This window comes from Nylanderia fulva, unplaced genomic scaffold, assembly GCF_048542155.1.
Source record: "Nylanderia fulva isolate GAGA-0341 unplaced genomic scaffold, ASM4854215v1 Scaffold164, whole genome shotgun sequence".
NCBI classification, from domain to species: Eukaryota; Metazoa; Arthropoda; class Insecta; order Hymenoptera; family Formicidae; genus Nylanderia; species Nylanderia fulva.
In genome coordinates, this window is record NW_028189879.1 from 180,673 (window position 1) to 203,492 (window position 22,820).

The following is a 22,820-nucleotide window of genomic DNA, read 5'->3' on the forward strand; positions in this document are numbered from 1 at the left end:
TGCGCGGATTTCCGTCTGATCAGCCTCATGAGCCATATGCTGAAAACATTCCTCCGTATAATCTACGCTCGCATAAAGTCAAAGTGTGAATGGGACTTGGATGACTCGCAATTTGGGTTCAGAAGTGCCTTCGGCACACGTGAAGCGATTTTTGGGACAAATGTCCTCCTACAAAAATGCCGAGACCACCAGAGAGATGTCTTTACATGTTTCATAGATTACGAGAAGGCGTTCGACCGGGTCCTGCATAGCAAACTTATTGTGCTTCTCCGTCAGGCTGGAGTGGATGAAAAGGATGTCCGGATGATAAAAAACCTATACTGGCAGCAAAAAGCTGAAATAAGGATTGGAAACTTGACAATCTCAAGGGTGGACATACAAAGAGGTGTTAGACAGGGGTGTATTCTTTCCCCCCTTTTGTTCAATCTCTACGCAGACAAGATCTTCAAGGAAGCTATAGATGACACAGAGCTCGGAATCAAGGTAAATGGAGTATATATCAACATCATAAAATACGCAGACGACACGGTCATTATCGCCGATAGCATAGGGAACCTTCAACTGCTTCTAAATAGGATCTCAGAAGCTGGACAAGAATGGGATTAAATATCAACACAAACAAGACGAAGTTGATGGTCTTCAGCCGCGATAGCCATGAGAACGCCCTACTGCACCTTGATGATGTAAGGATAGAGCGTGTCGCGTCGATCATGTACTTGGGGATGCCTGATTACAGAGGACCTGGACCCCGATCGGGAGGTTAGGCATAGGATAGAGATTGCTCGCGGCGTTTTTAATAAGATGAGGGCTCTCTTTTGCGAAGACAACCTTAATCTGAGGCTAAGACGGAGAATGGTCAAGTGTTATGTTTGGTCGGTATTGTTATACGGTGTGGAGGCGTGGACCCTCAAAACGAGTACGCTGAACCGTCTGGAAGCCTTTGAAATATGGGTCATGAGACGTATGCTGGGGATCTCCTGGGTTGACAGAGTCACAAATGCTGATGTTTGGAGGAGATCAGGTGCGCGACGAGAGCTGCTAGTAACGGTCAAATGCAGAAAGATCGAATATCTTGGTCATGTCTTGAGAGGGGAGAAATACCGCCTCCTCCAATTGATACTAAAGGGAAGGATTGAGGGCTCCATTTACGTGGGATCGGAAGAAAGAAACTCTCGTGGCTGAGAAATATTAGAGCATGGACTGGGATGCGAAGCGCGGAGGAGCTCTTTCGTATGGCGGTGGATAGAATCACCATGGCCAGAGTGATCGCCAACGTCCGGAGGACGACCAGGTAGGGCACGTGAAGAAGAAGAGAGGTTGGGATCTCAAAAATTCCCCTTGTTCTTTCTCTTGACATCCACTGTAAAGAAATAGGCGAGAAAAATATTGGTCCGAAAGTCGGCTGAATCGGGAATCGAACCCGAGACGCGTCTGGACCTAATTAGGACGCTTTGGGATAGGTGGAGGGAGGGGGGTATAAACATTGAGAGAAATATTTATTCGTAAGTGTCTGAATAGCTCAGCTGGAAGAGCAGTCGCCCGGCAAGCGGAAGGTCTCGGGTTCGATTCCCGATTCAGCCGACTTTCGGACCAATATTTTTCTCGCCTATTTCTTTACAGAGGATGTTAAGAGAAAGAACAAGGGGAATTTTTGAGATCCCAACCATAGGATTCAAATTCCTTAGTTTCTAAAATTTCTTTCTTTCTTAATTGTCGCAATAACATCTCGTTTGGCTCTAATGGTCGAGAGGAATGAAGAGTAAAAATGTGGTTTTAAAATTAAAAGAGCTGACTTATAAGTATTCTTATTATATATATAAAAGTTTGATTCGCAGCACGTTAAGTCGAGGGACGTGTACATGTGAATTAATGGTCCTTCGAGCCGGATTTGCGCCGAAAAACTGTGTCTGCAGAGTGTCGTGTCATGTCTCATAGGCGAAAACTGTGTCCGCTCATTCTCGCGTCCCGCTGTTATCGGGATACGAAAAAACGATCTTTTGTTTAATTCAGCACTGAACTGTACAACGAGCCTTCGTCAGCAGCACTGCAAAGACGATTAAAATTTAAACTTTCCTTCTGGAATTTCGCGCCGGACGTGCGCTCTCTCTCGCACGGCGGGCGGTCTTGCACGGCAAGCGGTCTCGCGCCAAAATCGACCGTTTCCCTCGCTCCAACGAAAGCGAGAGCCGGCCCTCGTGTTTTCGACATTTCGCAGTTACCTAACTTTTGTCCCGCTTCTGCTTTGGTCAGTGGCTATCCGTAGTGGAAAATTCTACACGTCGATTCGGTGACGATCCACGGGAATCAATAACGCTCAATCTTAGTACCGTTCATCTCCGTGGATCATGTCGGATTTCGAGAACGGTCTCATCGCGATACGTACGACCGTTCAGTTTATGTCTCGGATAGCCGTGAATTATAAGAAGGCCGGCAAGGAGAAATTCACGATTACAAAGACTAAGCTTCGCATGGAACAGTTACGGGAGCACTGACAAACTTGCTGTAAGCAGCACGTCGAGCTCCTGCAGGTCGCTGACAAAGACGATCTTCAAAATGATTACTTCACTGACGACGAAATTAGCAGAGCTGAGGCGGTGTTCGAGGATTCGCAAGATTTCCTCGCAGGCCTACTCAATAAACAGAAGCTACGTACTCCATCTGACACTAATCAGAGTTCTATCAGCGTCCACCACCCGTCTGGTCACGGGTCATCAGCCTTCACACTACCAAGGATCACCATTCCAGTTTTCAAGGGCAAAATGACCAAGTGGGAGAGCTTCCGAGACACCTTCCAGGCCTTAGTCGGCGCCAACAAAACTCTCTCGGACGCGCAGAAGCTACATTATTTGTAGTCGTTCATGAACGGGGATGCTGCGCTTCTGTTAAAGCACATCACGACTTCTGACGTAAACTACGCTGGGGCTTGGAAGATCCTGCTGGATGAGTATAACAACGCCCGGTCTCTAGTCCATGCGCATATTCACGCGTTCGCGAGTCTCACAGTAATGAAAACTGAAAATGCTGCCGAATTAAAGCTGTTGCGCAATATTGTAACCGCGTCGTTATCGGCATTGTCAAATTTTGGCCGAGATACCGATCAATGGGACGACTTACTTGTGTACATCGTTACTCAAAAGTTCAGCTCGCGATCCATACCGAATGGAACTTGCGTTTAGGCGCGTGAACTGATTACCCTACTTTTAAAACACTTCGCGAATTTATTACGGAATGTCTTCGCGACTTATCTGACCTTGCGCATCTTGTACCTAATTGCGCTACTACCAGCTTTTCCGCACGTTCCGATAAATCGAATAAGATCAAGGCAACGGTTCATAACACTACGGACCGTAAGTGTCCTTGCTGTCAAGGGAATCATTTCCTGTCGTTTTGTCAGACCTTCCGAAAACGGTCGCTAGACCAACGCGCGCAGCTCGCTAAACAAGCACGCGTCTGTTTTAATTGTTTGAGACCCGGGCATTTTCCGCTAAATTGTACAAGTGAGAAGCGCTGTAACTCTTGTCAACGCGCTCACCATTCATTACTTCATCACGACAACATCGGTGTAGCAATCGCCGATGCTGCGGATTGAGAAGGTACGAAATCGCGACGCTAATCCGCGGCAAGTAAAGCGTGCGAAGCACAAGGAGCATTTAATGACGCTTCCACCAACGTAGCGACTAATTATACCGCATGTAGCGACACTTCTGATCTTGTAGCTCCACTCCAATTATGTTCATTTGCTATTTGGCACGAGTTTGGGACGTCGCAAGGAGATGGAAAATGATTACGCGTGAAGAATAACGAATTCTAACACAACAACGGAATTTATTGTTTGTTCACTCTTACATTGATTAACAAAACTAAAGTTTAGACTCGCAGGAGCGGAATAGTAGTGCTTAATGCACGAGATCGACTCGAATAATCGCTGATGATCCGTCTTACAGACTGTCGCAAAGCGATCTGAATCTTCGAGCATCCCCGTCGTCAGACCACGGGAGCGCGTGTCGAAGATTTACGTGATTAACACGAGAAAGCGGATTCAAATAAATACGATCACGCGGCTGTCACAGGACAGGGCCGTGGTTCAAACGTGCTTCATTCAACCGAATATAACATCTCGCAAAAAATGAACACCGCATCTCTAGGTTCGCGATCTCAAGCTCCGATTCCCGTCCTTCTCGCTACCGCTCGGGTCCGACTTCACACGGTTGAAGGACGAACTAAAAAGGCCCGCGCTTTCTTCGATCAAGGCTCGACATATAGTTTCATTTCTGAAGCTCTCGCTCAGAGATTACGTCCGACGCGACGTCGCGCGAATTTACACATTACCGGCTTCGGGGAAGAATACTCTGGCATCGCGCGAGCACAAACGAGTCTTCTATTCGAATCGTGTCTCCGTCCTGACCACGACTGCCGATTTCAATGTATATTTATCAAAGGATTACGGCTTTCGCAGCTACTCAAGCGTTTTCCGTCGACGCTTGGCCTCACTTGAAAGGCTTAAAACTCGCGGATTTCGATCCGTCGAGTAGAGTAAAGAAACTATTGAAGTATTAATCGGAGCCGATCTCTATGGTTCATTGCTACTCGGACCAATCCAAAGGAGGCCTCTCGGTTTCCTTCGATTCCACCGCGCACTGTCGGCCTGTTTATCTTTCTCACCATCCCGTGATCTGGGAGAGCAGCTCGACAACCAAAGTACGCGTTGTATTTAACGCTTCGAGTGTCACGTCCAACGGCTCTACTCTGAATGATTGCTTATTAGTTGGGCCTAAGCTTCAAAACGATCTTGGCGGAGTTTTGCTGAGCTGGCGCTCGTATCGTTACGTCTATCTGGCGGACATTGAAAAAATGTTCCGTCAGATTCTGGTGCATCCCGACGATGTGAATTACCAATCGTCTGGAGACCGAATCCGCAAAGTCCGGTCCTATCGTACCGTCTCCTCACGGTTACATACGGCACGGCCAGCGCACCGTATCTCGCGATTCGTGTTCGACATCAGCTTGCCGACGATGAGTCTCGTCGCTTTCCGCAAGCTGTGAAGATTCTTAAAAATTCGGCCTACGTGGACGATCTCTTATTTGGTGTCAATGACATCGCGTCCACTATACAATTGCGCGCTTCCGGCGGATTTCACTTGAGAAAATGGGCGGCCAACGATCCCCAACTCTTGTCGATTATTCCATCCGGCGATCACGAGTTATCATGCGATCACGCATTCGAAGAGAATACAAGTCTCAAAGTCTTTGGCGTCGTTTGGCGTCCGACCGACAATGTATTCTTTTTTCAAACCGCAGAATTCACGGAATCGCGAACCACGAAGCAAACCATCCTATCATTTATCGCGCGGCTATTCGACCCTTTAGGTTGGGCGTCGCCCGTCGTAATTGTAGCAAAAATACTAATGCAGGATCTGTGGCTTCAAAAAATCGATTGGGATGAGACTATTCCCGAGTCACTTCTGCAAAGATGACAAGATTACGTTAGTAGTCTTTCTAAGCTTTCTAATTGCCATATGCCACGTTGGCTTAATACCTACGATCTCGCGATGGAGATTCATGGATTCGCCGACGCGTCACAGCGTGCCTACGCCGCTGTCGTCTATTTACGGGTTTGCCACTCGCCTAATCGAATTTTGGTTTCGCTGCTCGCTGCCAAATCAAAAGTGGCGCCCTTAAAAACGATTTCCCCGCCTGGAACTCATGACTATCGTACTCCTAGCACGTTTAATAAATTACGTTTTGGGCGTGCTTGAAAGTCCGAATATACCGATTTACGGCTGGACTGATTCCACCATCGCACTAGCTGGGTCAGTCAACACCCCTCCAAATGGCGAACGTTCGTCGCTACGCGAGTCTCCGAGATTCAGGCTAAATTACCGACGGCGAAGTGGCATCACGTGCCGACAGTCAGCAACCCCGCGGATTGTGCTTTGCGCGGTATCTCGGTAGAAGAGTTTCGCGTCCACCCGCTGTGGTGGTCAGGCCCGGCCTGGTTAAAAGATCCTCCCGTCTCTTGGCCAGAGAGAAAAAAATTGCAGGACGAATTATCGGACGAAACAGAGTCAAACGTGAATGCCGAAGTTCGCGTCGCTACTGTTGATAATTCAAAGTCCGCTCCCGCGACGGATATCTTCAATATCCACGAAAATTTTACTTTGTGGGGAAAATTGCTTCGCGTCACAGGTCACGTGTTCCGTCTCTTTAGAATACATAAAACCAGTAACAAAGCGAGCAAAATGGCGGCCGGGGTATTGACGAGCCTTGATGTCAAGAGAGCGCGGATCTTCTGGATCCAACAATTACAAGCCCTAAGCTTTAATGCCGAATTCATCGCGTTGCGTGCGAATTCCCCGCTAAGTAAATCGAGCCCTCTGCGTTCGCTAACGCCGTTTCTCGACAAAAACGGCATTATTCGGTTTGGCGGGAGGCTCCGCCACTCCTTACTCTCATACGATGAGAGATTTCCGGTGATCCTTCCGCGTCACCGCCTTACAGAATTAATTATTGATCAAGCTCACTTGCGATCCTCGCACGGAGGTCCGCAACTTACTCTACGCGTGTTACGCCAAAATTTCTGGATTCTTGGTGCGAGATCTCTTGTTAAATTTCGAATAAGAAAATGTATGGCATGCATACGCGAGAGCGCGAGGACCGCAAGTCAGCTCATGGGCGATCTAACGTCACCACGAGTGACTCCATCGCCTACTTTCTCCCGCTGCGGAATAGATTATGCCGGCCCCTTACAAATCATACCGTATGTCGGTCGCGGTCAGAACTCGCGAAAATATTATGTCTGCATTTTCATATGTCTCGCAACTACTGCGATTCATTTAGAGTATGTCTCAGATTACTCATCGGAGGGCTTTCTTGCGGCCTTTCGACGATTTGTCAGTCGACGCGGGCTACCAACCGATGTTTATAGCGACAATGGTACGAATTTTGTAGGGGCCGAGAGTTGCGACTCGCATTTATAAGAACGTGTAAGGATCGTGCCGTCCACGATCACCTTGTCACTGACGGTGTACAGTGGCACTTTATATCCGCGGCGTCCCCACATTTCGGGGGACTCTGGGAGACGGGAGTAAAGAGCTTTAAACATCATTTAAAGCGTGTTATCGGAGGTCGTACTTTGTCGCAGTTGGAATTCGCGACTCTTTTGTGCCAAATCGAAGCCTACCTTAACTCCCGTCCTCTTGCCGCATTGACAAGCGATCCGGACTCCTTCGAAGCGCTCACACCGGGGTACTTCCTAATAGGTCGCCCCCTTTTGAGTGCACCGGGAGAGTCTGTCTTAGAAATTAATGAGAATCGTTTGTCGAGATGGCAAAGGGTGCAGGCCATGCACGAACATTTTTGGAAAGCGTGGTCTTCTGACTATTTGCATACGCTTCATCAGAGGCAGAAATGGCAAACGGTACAACCACCGATTAAAATTAACGACCTCGTGATAATAAAGAACCCCCTGCTTCCCCCCGCTAAATGGGACATGGCCAGAGTCATTGAAATACACCCTGGCCCAGATGGTCACACGCGTGTCGTGACTGTTCGCACCGCGTCCTCAACGCTTAAGCGTCCTATTACTAAAATTTGTCCACTTATTAGAAAAGACGAGTAACTTTCTCTTACTCATTGTAAAGATCTGTCAAAAATTCCGTCTGCTATTGTTCTATTAAAATTTTCACCGTCCTAGAGTTTGTTTGTCAGCCCGTTTCGTCGTCCGTACGAGGCGAGCAGTATGTTCAGAATTCAAATTGGATTTTTCGGCATGTAGGCTAATTGTGTTTGGCCATGAATTGTTTGTTCGACATCCGTTCAAGAATCACGTTATGACTTCGGTATTGATACCGACTATACGCGTGATCACCCGATCCTGTACGCGTGATATTATAAGAATGCAGAGAATCCGGCGTTTTTTCGTGCTTGACTCTCGCCGAGCGCAGGCAGTCAGTTATTATTCGACTAGCGATCAGTACACAGCGATTCCCGCGTTATCGTTCAGCATTGACGAAACGTTTGCTATCGTCGCATATAGTCGTGTATTATCAATGTTGTTGAAATTTCATTAAAGACTTTTGATTGAATTGTTATTCGGAACAGTTTTGTGTTCTTTCCTCCTACACATCTACTTTCAGCGCGGACTCTCCAAGACAGTGGCCGTAACCGGATATAAAATATATTTATAAAAGTTTGATTCGCAGCACGTTAAGTCGAGGGGCGTGTACATTCTTCTTTATTTTGTTGTACCATTAAAAATTTTAATTATTTTTTTCTAATTTTGTGTTCTCAGCATATAGATTCATATTTTAAAACAATCTATATTAATATTTATTTGTATGCTAAAAGTTTGTATTGATATTAATAATAACTTGTCACAATTATACTAATTGTTCTCAACGAGACTCATTCAATTGTGCGACACTACAGTCTTTCAAAATAAATTGTGATATAAATTATAACTCAACGAAACATTTTTTTGATTTTTTAAGGAATCCCTGTCTTTCTGTCATCCGGCTGAGTTTATCCGTTTATAAAATCACTTCTAGTTTTATAACAAATATCATATTTATATTATCAAGAGACACGGTAGTGTCTTACACCCAGTTATCGGCATCGCCGAACGAAGCACACCGTGTATCTTAACGCGAGTCAGACGATTAAGTCTATTATAAATTTCGAATGTTTAATAACGGCTGAAGCAATCGAGTATATATTAGACCTAATCGATAGATTGATTTCGAATTATATAATGAAAGTGTCTTTATTTCTGGTCTACGTGATTTGTAAGCAGAAATATAATAATGCAAAGTCTAAGTATGAAAAATTTCTTTTAAGAAAAGTTTCCGTCATCGTCATTATCGTCCACGTACACATAGTAGTATCGTGCTACACGTATTCACACGTATACATCACATGCGCACACATATATCACACGTATACAACACATGCAATAGATATATGTAGTAGTAGTCTTGTACGACTCTCACGTTTCACAACAGATGGCATTAGTGCTCTGCGATCTTGACAGCGTGCGGAGTTATGTACCCAATACACGTTGACGTGCGGGGTTATGTATTTGATTTGATTTCTTGACATGTATGTACACTGACCAGCAGAAATGGTGTCCGACGTCAGAAATGTACGACGGAGGGAACGAGACACCGATAGACAAGCGCGACCCGCGGTGTCCGTATGTCTGTATAGCTATCTCACTCGCACTCCTTCAATTCATAGTCTGTGTACACTGACCGGCAGGAATGGTGTCCGGCGTCAGATTTCAGATGTGTGTATACGTGTATAACTGTCGAAAATCATATGCACACATACGTAGCGCAACATTGTATGTGTCGCTTGAAGCGCGGCGGAGATCAAAGAGCGAAGGAGAAAGTAGTAGGGGGTATTCCGATATTGCATCTCTCAAACATTATATGATCGAGAGAGAAAGCAATACAAGACATGGTGTCATTTAGTGGTGTCCAATAGCTGTCTCACTCACTCGACTATGAATTGAAGAAGTGCGAGTGAGACAGCTATACGGACATACGGACACCGCGGGTCGCGCTTGTCTATCGGTGTCTCGTTCCCTCCGTCGTACATTTCTGACGTCAGACACCATTCCTACCGGTCAGTGTACACACATAACAGGTACGTGTTTTGATATTTATTTATAATATACTATATTTTTTCATATAATAATATCTATTTTCTTGTTACGCAATCATTTTATTATTTTTTCATAAGATTAATAATTATATTCTTATGAAAAAATAATAAGATGATTGCGTAACAAGAAAATAGATTATAATAATATGAAAAAAATATAGTATATCACATATTATATAGTATTACATATCACATGTATTTAGTAAGTATACCATTACATATAAATACATATTTATATTGATATTTGCAACTACTTTCTTGTTACGTTATAATTTTATTTAATTATTTCTTTTATAATAATAACTACTTTCTTGCTACACTATTTCTTCTTTTATAAGTACATAATTATTGATGTAAAATAAGGAAGCGATCTTTACCAATAATAATGATTTATACAGGGTGTCCCAGAACTGGTGTTCGACCTGTTGATGGCAGATTCCCGGGAAGACAATTTTGAACACAATTTTTCCTGAACGAAAATGTCGAGGGAAACCATCATTTTTCATTTTTTGCATGTTCCCAATTTTCCATCGTGTATCTTAACTAAACCTTAAATTAAAATTCTATTAAAGTAAACTCCACATAAAATTAATAAAAGAAGTTGATTTTGTTAATATTTGATTTCTACAAAGCTTAGTTTGCAAAAAATTTTTATTTTCAATCACTTATATAACTCGATAATTATTGATATCTCGACATTTTCGTTTAGAAAAAATCGTCTCCAAACCATCTCAGGAATCTGTCATCAACAGGTCAAACACTAGTTCTGGGACACCCTATATATACTTATGAAAGATATAGTACGATGGTAGCGTTGCAGAAAATTATTATGAAAGAAATAGTATAAAATAATAATGTAATCATAATAAAAATAACAAATATCAAAAAGTTACAAATATCATTATATAAATATATATTTATGAAAGAATATGTTTGTGATATACTAAATATGTGATATTCAATACTGCACGTATATATGTAATTATATTATGAAAATATTTTTTCATATAATAATATCTATTTTTTTGTTACGCAATCATCTTATTATTTTTTCATAAGATTAACAATTATATTCTTATAAAGAAATAATAGGATAATTGCGTAACAAGAAAATAGATTATAATATTATGAAAAAAATATAGTATATCACATATTATATGGTATTACATATCATATGTAAGTATATAAATGCATATTTATATTTTGATATTTGCAACTACTTTTTTGTAACGTTATTATTTTATTTAACTATTTCTTTTATAATAATAACTACTTTCTTGCTACAGTATTTCTTCTTTTATAAGTACATAATTATTGATGTATAAAATAAAGAAGCGATCTTTACTAATAATAATAATTTATATACTGATGAAAGATGTAGTACGATGGTAACGTTGCAGTAAATTATTATTTAAAAAATAGTATAAAATGATGACGTAACATAATAAAAGTAACAAATATCAAAAAGTTGCAAATATATAAGAACACCTCTCAGATATCAATAAAAGACGGGCTCACCATCTGTCATAACAGAGCACAGGCTTTCTACAGATTATGAATTTAACTAGAATAATATCCAGATTTTAAATGACGAATCGTCTTATAAAAAGCGTCTGGTCTCAGAGATGTTACATATTAAAAAACAGAGTATGGCATTAAACAGACAGAACGATACGGAGTTCCTATCGAATGATTACTTGCCTGTGCTCAGTTTATTCCCTTCTACATAACTGAAGTTATCCCACTTTTATTCCTCGTTTCCACATATGTTGGTAACAATCAGGACATTCGTATATATTTATGTCATTCAAGGTTGAACACTCAACGAGAGTACTGTTAGCGTAATCTCTTTGTGATATGGAGCGGATCTTGACATTTTCTTTACAGAGGTGTGATAAAATGTAGGTTCTCTTAATTATAATATAATATATGTCTCTAAAATTCATAATTTTATAATTTATGTAATTTTTATAATGTTAATTTCAGTAATTTAATTATCAATATTAATTTCTTTTCCTAAATGTTATATATGACAATATAATTTCTAGTAAGTTCTGTTACAAACAATGAAATGATTTCTTAAAAAAATTTTTATTGTAATTTTTTATTGTAATGTTCGTTGATTCTTATTTCTTGTTTAAATTTTAGTTTATTTATTATTATTGTTTTAATTTTCTTTAAGGATACAATTTATATTTATTGACGTATTTGGAGGTAATATACATTCCTACGATTTTAATTGATTATTAGTAATAATATAATTATTTTAATTTTTCTTTGACAACATATTTTATTCCTATTTGACTAATTTTAATGTTAATATGGATTTCCTACTAGTTTAATTAATTATTGTTAGTGGCAGAATTTATAAATTTTGTATGATTTAATGGGATCTTAGTTGTTATGACTTTCACAAGTTATTAGGTATTATTTATTTTTGATTTAGATTGTTGAACCGCTATTTATCATGAATATGTGGGGTATCAACATTACAGTTCGTATTGCGTCCGTTTTTTGTTAACTAAGATGTTATGACCGACTAAATATCTGTATGTATAACTGAAAGTTTTTATATAACACAAAAGTTTTATTGTAAAATTTATTGTAAATTGTAATTATTGCAAGAGGTATATACAGTAATATTTCTCTACATTTGGAATACTGAAAATGATCTCGATGAGATTGAAACGTTTGTAATTTTGTTATTATAATATCAATTATTGACAATAAGAACTAGTCACGGCTCTTCCGCCCTTTATAATTGATTTGATTTTATATAATCTGGTAGAACCTAATTATCTTTTATTTAAGTTACAAATATCATTATATAAATATATATTTATGAAAGAATATGTTTGTGATATACTAAATATGTGATATGCAATATTGCATGTATATGTGATTATATTATGAAAATAGAGATAGATAGATAGATAGAAACTTTATTGTTCCCCGTAGGGTTACAATTTAAAATACATAAACAAAAATAAAAACGCTTACAATATCCACTTAACCTAACTTAACCTACTTAACCTAATGTTTCTAGGGGATTGAACTTCCACCTCGGGTCGCCCTTAAGGCCTTCTCTCCTTAGCTTCCGCTCCACCCCCCAGTACGCACACACACACACATCTCGCCGCTTGGGACTTCCGTTTCCTATTGCTTTTTGCTCTTTTACTTTTCTTCTCCCTCTCATTCTTTCGTTCCATTTCTCCTATTCCTCTCTCTCTCCCTCTCTCTCTCTTCCTCTATCTCTATCATCCATCCTTCTCCCTCTCCTCCCTCTCCTAGACTTCCCCTGACTACTTCCTGCCAACTCCTCTCCCTTTCTCTACTTATTTTACATCTTTCCCAGATATGTTCCCATGACTCCTTCTCTCCTCCACACAACCTGCATTTTTTCTTTTCCTCCTCCTCCCAGTATCTACTTTCTAGCAACTCATTTCCCAATCTAAACCTTGCCACTCTCCTCCATCTGCTCTCCCTCCAACCTTTTCTTAAATACTCCGGGACTCCTTCCCCCCACTTTAATCTCCTTATACCATTTATTATACTGACTTTTCTATTCTTTCCTCCCTTCCTTTCCTTTGCTCCTCCCAATCCTTCCTTAACAATTCTCCGAACCACCCCTCTTCCTCCCCTCTTCTCTCTTCTACTTCTTCTATCCTTTTCCCTCTTTTTCTAAAGTAATCTTCTCTTTCCCTTTCCCATTCTGAACCCACCTTTCCTTCCTTTGCCCTTTCTCTCATTTCTTCCCAGCATTTTTTTGCCAACTCGCTTCCTCTTCCTTCCTCCATTCTTTTCTCAAAGCTCCACGCTCTCTTCCCAGCTCTTGTTCTCAGTTTTTCTCTTCTCATCTCCTCTCTTACCATGTATCCTGGTGTCCTCCTTTCTACCCCTAATGTCAATCTCAGGTACCTTTCCTCTAATCTTTCCATCGCCTCTCTCTCCTTCCATCCCCATATTTCTACCCCATAGCTCAACACTGTCCATATCAGCTTGTCAAACAGCCAAAGCTTTCTTCCCCAGTCTTTTCCGAATCTTCTTTTCCCTATCCCCCACACTTGACCCATTATCGATGCTGCTCTCCTCGTCCTTTCCCTCACCTGTCCTTCTTGTCCTTCATTCCTCTGCAGCCTATATCCCAAATACGTGAATTCCTTTACTTCCTCCATTCTCTCTCCTTTCCATCTCCATTCTCTTTTTTTCCACCTTCCCCCCTTTCTCTTAAATCTCATAACTTTCGACTTTTTCGCGGTTAATTCTAGCTTTTTATAATCTAAGTACTCTTCTAATCTCTCTATCATGCCCCTTAATTCTTCCTCCTCTTCTACCAACAACACCATATCGTCCGCGTATGCTAACGTGTATATTCTTTTCTCTCCTATCCTCACTCCTCCCCTTTTCACCTTCCCCATCTTTTCCTTTAAGTCCGCTATCAGGATATTGAATAATAACGGACTCAATGGACACCCCTGTCTTACTCCTTTCTCTATTCAGAACTTGTCCCCTATTTCCTCTCCTACCTTTATTCTACATACCGTTTCCCTTATTACTTCCTCCACTCTTTTTCTCAGTCCCTTCCTTATTCCACCCTCTTCCATTGCCTCCATTACTTTCTCCCTGTTCACCGAGTCGAACGCTGCCCTCAAATCTACGAACAGTGCCGTCATCCTTCCACCTTTTCTTTCCAACTGCCTGTTAATCAGGTAGTTCATCACATAGATGTCCCATTCCTCTTCTAAATCCCATCTGATTTTCTTTTATTATTCTTCTCTCCTCCACCTCCTTCCTCAGTCTTTCTGTTAGGATCATTGTATACACTTTATACAGTGTTGGCATCAATGTTACTCCCCTGTAATCCTCTACCACCTTTCCTTCTCCTTTTTTCTTTATCGGTACTATCACACCCTCCTTCCATTTCTCCGGCCAGCCTTCTCCTCTTCAAATCCTGTTACAAAAATCCAGTGCCCAATTTTCCAAGTTCCCTCCTCCGCATTTCCATACCTCATTCGGAATCTCGTCTATCCCCGACGCTTTTCCTTTTTTCAATTTCTTTATTGCCTCTAGCAATTCTGTGTTACTTATTTCCTGTTCCTCCTCTTCTTCTTCTTTATCTCTTCTGTCCTTTCTCTCCTTTCTTACTCTCCTCTCCTCCACACCTCCTAGCAGTTTCATGAAGTACTCTCTCCACTCCCTCATCTCAATTTCCTCATTTATTCCCTTCTCTCTCCTCTTCTTGTTAACTATTTCCTACACTTCTGCTTCTTTTTTCACCTCCGCTGCCCTCCTTTCCCATTTCTCGTTTTCTTCCTTTTTCTTCCTCTCACATAACTTCCTGTATTCTCCTTTTTTCCTCCTGTATTCTTCTCCTTCTCCTCCTTCCCTCCTCCACTTCCTCAGCTCCCTCCTTACCTTCCTTTTTTCTTCTCCACACTCCTCGTCCCACCATCCGCTCCTTTCCTTTTTCATTTTCCTCTCTTCCTCCTCTGTCACATTCATTGCTTCCTTCAGCTTCTTCTCTACTTTCTTCCATTCTCCATATATCTTTTCCTCTCTTCCTTCTAATTCTCCCACTTTCTCCTTAAACCTCCTGCACCTTTCCTCATTCCAAGTTCCTTCTCTTCTCCCTCCTCTATTCCTTCTCCTCTCTCCTCTCTGCTTTCCTTCTATCTCCACCTCTATTGGATGATGATCTGAATCCACTTTATCTCTTACTCTTAACTTTTTTACTTTTTCTCTGCTATCCTCGTCTCCCAGTACGTAATCTATTACTATGTTTTCTCTTCCTCCTGTAAAGGTCCATTCCCCCTCCTCATCTCCTTTTGTGTTCCCATTTAGTATGCTTCATCCTCTTTCTCTCAAAAATTCTAATAATTTTCTTCCCTCTGCGTTAATTACTTTGTCCTTTGACTTCCTTTTACTTTCCTCTACCTCCTCTTCCTCTGCATTTTCTTCTCCCCTCACTCTTCCCCCTTCCTTTCCGGTCTTTACATTAAAATCTCCTCCTATTATCGTGTAAACCTCCTCCTCTTTTTCCTCTGTCCACTGCTCCATTTCTTTACATGCCTTCTCTATTCCTTCTCCTGCATATATTCCTATCACCCTTCATCTTTCTCCCTCTACCTTTACCCTTCCTATCGCAACACCTTCCTTTTCCATTTCCATCTTCCCTCCTTTCTCTACTATCTCCTTTCTTATTCCCATAATCATGCCTCCTATCGCTCTTCCCCTCTTGCTCTTTCTGCCAGCTCCTTGTACTCTTCACACGTATCCTTTCGGCAAAATTCTTCTGACTTTCTTCCAACTCTTTTCTTCCATCCTATGTTTCTGTCAGCACTATCACATCCCATTCCTCTAATTCCTTCCAAAAATCCTTATCATTGTTCCCTACTCCCGCCACATTCCAAAATCTTATCTTCCATCCTCTTTCTCCCTCCCCCCTCTTCCTTTCCTCCTTTTCTATCTCTTCAAATCTTCTTTCCTCATCTCCTCTTCCCCCAATGCTTCTTTTCTTACGTTTCCTTTCTCATCTTTTAAAACCTCCTTTACCTCATCCCATCTCCACCATTTTTCTCCTATTCTTATCCTGCCCATTGTTTATCCATGTCCTTTCCCCTCTTTTCTCTTCTCTCCATGCTATTTCTCCCAATTTCCTTTTTACCTCCCTTTCTTTACACGTTAGGTCCATGCCTATCTTTTCTTTTCTACCTTTCAGTTTCTTCTTCTTCTCCATCACCTCCCATTTTTGTTCTTCCTTCTCCAGTTCTACTATCACCATCTCTCTCCCTTTCTCTCTATCTTCTCCTATCTTCCCTATTTTCATTATTTTCACTTTTGCCTCAATCTCCTCCATCAAACTCTCTACCCCCTCTCTTCTTTTCCCCTCCTTAACCTCCAGGCTTCTTATCACTATGTTTTTCTTCTTTTCCTCCTTTTCTAACATCTCCCATTTCCTTTCCATCTCCCTTACTCTTTTTTGTATTTTACCCCCTTGTGCCCTCCTCCTTTTCTCTCACTCTCCCCCCTCCCCCTTCCTCTATCCTCTCCAGTCCCTCTATCCTCTTCTTCATACCTTCCATGCTCTTTTATTTCTTCCTTCTCTTCTTTCCATTTTTCAATCTGTTCCTTGTAGTCTTTTCTTATCTCCTCCATCTTCCCTCTAATCTTCTCTCCCTGCTCCTTTATTTCCTCTCTCATCTCCCTTATCTCCTGCCACATTTCTTGTAACATTTTTTAAATTTCTCCTTTCTCTCTCTCCTCCTTGCCTTCTCTTTCTGGTGATCTTGTTATTTTGTTGCTTCTCTTAAAGATTTCTGCTCCCTCCTCTCCATTCTTTTCCTCTAACTCCCTTTTTTTCTCTTCAATAATTCCTCTATGTTTCCCAAGCTGCCACTTCTTTCCTTTCTCTTAATTCCTTCCTTCTTTCCGTTCATCCTGCATTTTAAGCTCTTATGTTCTTTTTCTAACTACTTTCCTCTCTATATTCTCTTTTTCCCTTGCTTTCCTTTCTACCTGCCTATTTACCCCTCTATGTTTTCCCTACTCCTTGCCTCTTACTTTCTGTATTCCCTAGCTATTCCCTAGCGCCTGCTTTTTTCTCTCCTTACCCTGTTTCCTCTCTATACTTTCTGTATTCCCTGCCTACAATCAGCTGTCATCCAGCCTTCTAATTCTCTCTTTCCTATCTCCTCCTTCTATCTATTTTCTTCTCAACTATTCTCACACTCTCTCACTTTTTTCCCGCTTCCTCCTCGCCCTATCCTCTCCTCTCTCGCTTGCACTCTATACTCCCTAACCCCTTTCAATTATCCACACTCACACTCCACGTGTCTAACGCGTTTGCACCGGAAACGGAAGTCCTATATTATGAAAATATTTTTTCATATAATAATATCTATTTTCTTGTTACGTAATCATCCTATTATTTTTTCAAAAGATTAACAATTATATTCTTAAAATGATGATTAGTTTGATTATATACAAAAATGAATGATATAATCTCTAAAAACTTACCTTTAAAAAAAGATGAAAAAAAGCGCTCGGTTAATGGCATGCCACTAGCAAAAAATTACCCATTGCAAACCCATGTAGAATCCTATAAAAAATTAATCATTGCAAACCCATATAGAATTCTATGAAAAAATTAATCATTGCAAACCCGTGTAGAATTCTATGCAAAATGAACCATTGCAAACCCATGTAGAATTGTATGAAAAATTATCCATTGTAAACTCATGTAGAATCTTACTACAAAAGTAATGATATCAAAAAAAATTGCGCCAAGTAAAAGTAGAAGCTTGTACTAGTGGAAAATTAAAATTGCAAACATACAGGGTGCGTTCACAAAGTTTTAAGACTGATTTTTTTCTGAGTAGGGAAAGGCGCGCAGACCAGTTTCACCGACAGGGTAAAGTAGTTGGGGGTGTCAGCTAACCGACCGCTCAGCGGCAGTTGCCTCCGAGACGCTGGAGTGAGCAGATCGCTAGTGGCGTGAGTGCGTGTCAGTGACCCCTGTCGAAAAGGAGAGTCGAAAATGCAGCGTCATTTGGAGCAGCGTTATTCGATAAAGTTCTGTGCGAAACTGAACAAAACCGCTACAGAGACTTTTGGTATGATTCAACAAGAGGCCTATAAAGAAGAAGCCATGTCACGTGCAATGGTTTTCATGTGGCACAAGAGATTCAAAGATGGCCGCGAGGACGTTGACGACGATGACCGCGCTGGGAGACGTTTAACAAGCCGAACTCATGAAAATTTGGTGAAAGTGCGTGAAAGATGACGGTCAGTATTTAAAAGTTCACGCACTTTCACCAAATTTTCATGAGTTCGGCTTGTTGAAGGTCTCCCAGCGTGGTCATCGTCGTCAACGTCCTCGCGACCATCTTTGAACCTCTTGTGCCACATGAAAACTATTGCACGTGACATGGTTTCTTCTTTATAGGCCTCTTGAATCATACCAAAAGTCTCTGTAGCGGTTTTGTTCAATTTCGCACAGAACTTTATCGAATAACGCTGCTCCAAATGACGCTGCATTTTCGACTCTCCTTTTCGACAGGGGTCACTGACACGCACTCACGCCACTAGCGATCTGCTCACTCCAGCGTCTCGGAGGCAACTGCCGCTGAGCGGTCGGTTAGCTGACACCCCCAACTACTTTACCCTGTCGGTGAAATCGGTCTGCGCGTCTTCCCCTACTCAGGCAAAAATCAGTCTTGAAACTTTGTAAACGCACCCTGTATATACAGTTGTATAATGATCTAGTAAATTAATATAATAGTAAAGTATTATATAATAAAAAAATAATAAAATTTTAGTTAAAAAAACTGGGCGCGCTGCTAAGTTTCAAAATTACAATGCACCTTAAAGTTACATAAATTAATTTAACTACAAGGCTTCCGGTTTCGGAGTGTGAGAGAGTGACAGGCATGTGAGTGTGCTGTCGAATTTGTGCGCGGTAGAAGAGAAAAGAGTGAGAGAAGTGAGAAAGGAGTGGATAAGAAGTGTAAGGAAGAGTGCAGGAACCGTGTGAGAGAAAGGGGGAATAAAAAGAATAAAGAGTTGAATAGAAATAAAGTTGGGAAGAAATAGACTGACACGTGGAAAGTGCAGATGTAATAAACAGGTGTAAAGTCACTAGAAAGAGAGCATAGAGAAATTAGATAGTAAAGGTAAGAACATAGAGTGTGAAAGATAGCAGAAGAGAAACTGAAAGTAGGAGAAAGTTTTCAGAAAAAGTAGACATTCATTCATCTATTTAAGTAGATAAATAGATAGACATCAAACTTAAAAAACAAAAATGATGCAAGAGAAAAAATTAAGTAAAGGGAAAGAGGAGGAAAAAATGATAGTAGAGGAGGAAGTGAAAAAGAAAGTAGAGAGACTGAAAAAAGTGGAGGAGCTAGCTAAGGAGGAGGAGCAGTACGGGGTGCTTGGATGATTTTTTAAAAAGGAAAAAGAGCGGGAAAGGTGAAATGGAGGGGGAAGGGGATGAAAGGTTGCTGAGGAGAAGCAAAAAAATGGAAAGGTTGGGGGATTCGTGGATAGATAAAGAAGAGTTGAGAAAGATGATCGATGATGGGCGAGATGATTATGGAGAGAATGAAGAAGGAAATGGGAGGATTAAAGTTAGAAATATGGAGAAAAGAGGGAAAATGAAAGAAAAAGAAAAAAGAATTGAGGGAAAAAATAGGGAAGCTGGAGAGTAGAGTGGCGGAATTAGAAGGGAAGATAGGAGAAGAGAGAAGGAATGGAGAAACAGAAGCGGTGACAAGGAGTGAATGGGAGTATAAGACAATGGGGAAGGAGATGGTAGGAAAGATGAAAGGTATAGGGAGAAAGATGGAGATGAAGAAAAGAGAGGAAAAAAGAAACAATGTAGTGATATGTAATATGAAGGAAAGAGAGGAGAGTTAAAAGAGAGAGTGGAAAAGATGCTAGAAGGGATAAGAGCAAAAGTGGAGATAGAATGGACGAGAAGAATAAGAGGAAAAGAAGGGGGAGGAGGAGAGATGATGGTGGCGAGGCTTGGAAGCAGAGAACAGAAAAGACAGGTGATGGAAAAGAAAAGAGGATTGAGAGGAAGGAAAGTGAGGAAAAGAAAAAAACTGAGGGAAAAGAAAATGATCTAACTTGGGAGGAAAGAAGAATGAAATGGGAGATAGCAGAAATTGCAAAAAAAGAAAAAAGAAGAGGATATAGGACCTGAGCAGGTTACAGGAAAATAAAGATAAATGAAAAATAGTGGAGATGGGATGAGGAGGAAGGATGTCTTAAGGACTGGAGGAGCGAAACAAGAAGGGAGAAGAGAAGGGGGAAAAGAACCAAGGAAGCGGAAATCTGTAAGGGCAAAGAAAAGAAGAGTGGAAAAAGGACACGGAGGAAGAGAGGAGGGAGTGATAAAAAAAAGAAGAAGAGGAAAAAGGAAAAGGGAAGCAGAAAAAGGGAGGAAAGAAAAGAGAGAAGAGAGAGAAAAAATATAGGGGATGGAAGGTAGGTTACTGGAATGTGGCAGGAGTGAAAGGAAAGGACAAAAGGTTTTGGAGAGAGTTGAAAAAATGGAACATAGTGGTAATGGTGGAAACATGGATGGACGAGAAGTGCTGGGAGAGGATAAAAGACAAGCTGCCGAAGGAGTTTAGATGGGAAAAGCAAGTAGCAAAAAAAAAGAACAAAAGAGGGAGACCAATGGGAGATATGATGACCGGCATTAGGGAGAAAGGGAGGACAAAGATAATAAAGATAGAAGAGAAAGAAGAAGGGGTAATGTCGATAGAGCTACAGAGAGAAAGAGAAAGATGGAGGATGGGAGAAATGTATGTAAATGAGGATATAGATAAAAAACTGGAGGAATAAGATGAATGGCTGCAAGAGCAAGAAGAAGGAGCGGATGGAATATAATAGAAAGAGATTTTAAGGCAAGGATGGAGGGAGGAGGAAAAGGAGAAGAGAAGAAAGAAGAAATAAGAAGAAAGTCAAAGGACAAAAAGATAAATGGAGAAGGGAGGAAGTTAATAGAGAAGTTGAAAAAGGTCGGATGTGGGGAATTCTGAATGGGAGTACAAGAGATGATGAAGAAGGAGAATTTACGTACACAAGAGGAAGAGGAAAATCAGTTATTGACTATGTAATCGGAGAAAAAAAAGTGAGAGATAAGGTGGTGTTGATGGAGGTGAGAGAGTGTGTGGAGTCGGATCATCACCCGCTGATCGTGACACTGAAAGATGGAGGAAGAAGAGATAAAAAAAGAAAAAAGGGAAAAGTGGAGAGGAGCTATGTGAACCTGGCACCCGACTTAAAATAAATGGATATTTCAGGTACGCATTTGATTGTACTTTGTTTGTACCCGTTTGTACCGATTTTTATTTGGTTTGTATCCCTAAAGGTTGCAAGTTATTAAGGGTTAAAAAATCACCAGCACCCCACTTTGAGATATCGTAATTTTCGTGGTGCCGTTCGATTCAGTATCGTTTGTACCCGTTTGTACCGCTTTCTATTTCGTTTGTACCCCTAAGGGGGTGGAAATACGGAGTATTTAATATTCGCGAAAGGGGTAACTTTGCTATTTTTAAAAATATTCGAAATCTGTAAACGGGTGCTGCTTCCTAATCGTTTGTACCCGTTTGTATCGCTTTCCATTTTGTTTGTACTCCCACGGGGGTGAATGTACCGAATTTTTATAATAGGGGTAAGCGCTAACTTTGTTATTTTTGAAGATATTCGAAATCTGTAAACGGGTGCTGCTTCCTAATCGTTTGTACCCGTTTGTACCGCTTTCCATTTCGTTTGTACCCCCACGGGGGTAAAAATATGGAATGGTGAACAAACAGTATAAGGAATAACTTTGTCAAACTGAACTCAAACTAATATTAAAGTGAAATTAAACTCAAAATAAAATTGAACATAAAATGAATATTCTTGGATTAAAAATTTTAGTTTTATTGATTTATCATTTGTTATTTCTGCGAAACTAAATAACAAAAACTGAAATATTAATATAAATACTTTGATATAATAAATTGAAAATGCGCGCGCGCGTGTGTTACGCGCGAGCGCGTAAATTGTGAAGTGTGTGTATGTGTGTGTGTATACACATACATACATAATATATAAATGTATTAAAATGTAAATTATATGTTAAGATTTTACATATATTTTTTTCTATTTTTTATTTTTTTTTAGGTTTTTTGAGATTTTACAATTTTTTTACTTAAAAACTATTATTGTTTTATAACGCTTGAAACAAATGAAAAAATGTTGTTTCATGAGACATGAAACAAACTAAGAAATTTTTTTATAAAACATAAAACAAACTAAAAAAGTTTGTATGATAAGACATACGAACTTAAAAAATAAATAATTATGGTAAGGCACATATAATAATAGTGTGTTTTATATTTTAATATATATTAATAAAGATAATTTCTTTTTTTGTAACATCATTCTTTGCGATGCCAGTAGCGGCTTTTTATTTCTGTAGAGATCATTATGAACTTCCCATCTTCCTTTCAGTCTGCGTATGTTTGCAATATAATGCCCCATACTTACTACATCTGATGTTCCTTGATACTCTATAACAGAAAGCAATTTGTACATGCAATCATGAAATAGGAGATCTACGAGTATGTGGCTCAATGTGAATGTTCCTTCCCAATCTG

At 40.5% G+C, this 22,820-nt stretch overlaps 1 protein-coding gene across 1 annotated transcript; it reads left to right on the top strand.

Moving 5' to 3' along the window:
• The first annotated feature begins 4,572 nt into the window (after window positions 1-4,572).
• Window positions 4,573-5,474, top strand: LOC146723850 (uncharacterized). Its single transcript, XM_085480989.1, has 2 exons — window positions 4,573-4,884; window positions 5,004-5,474. Exons 1-2 carry the CDS (start codon window positions 4,573-4,575, stop codon window positions 5,472-5,474), a joined length of 783 nt encoding a protein of 260 aa, XP_085337115.1.
• Window positions 5,475-22,820: the final 17,346 nt, after the last annotated feature.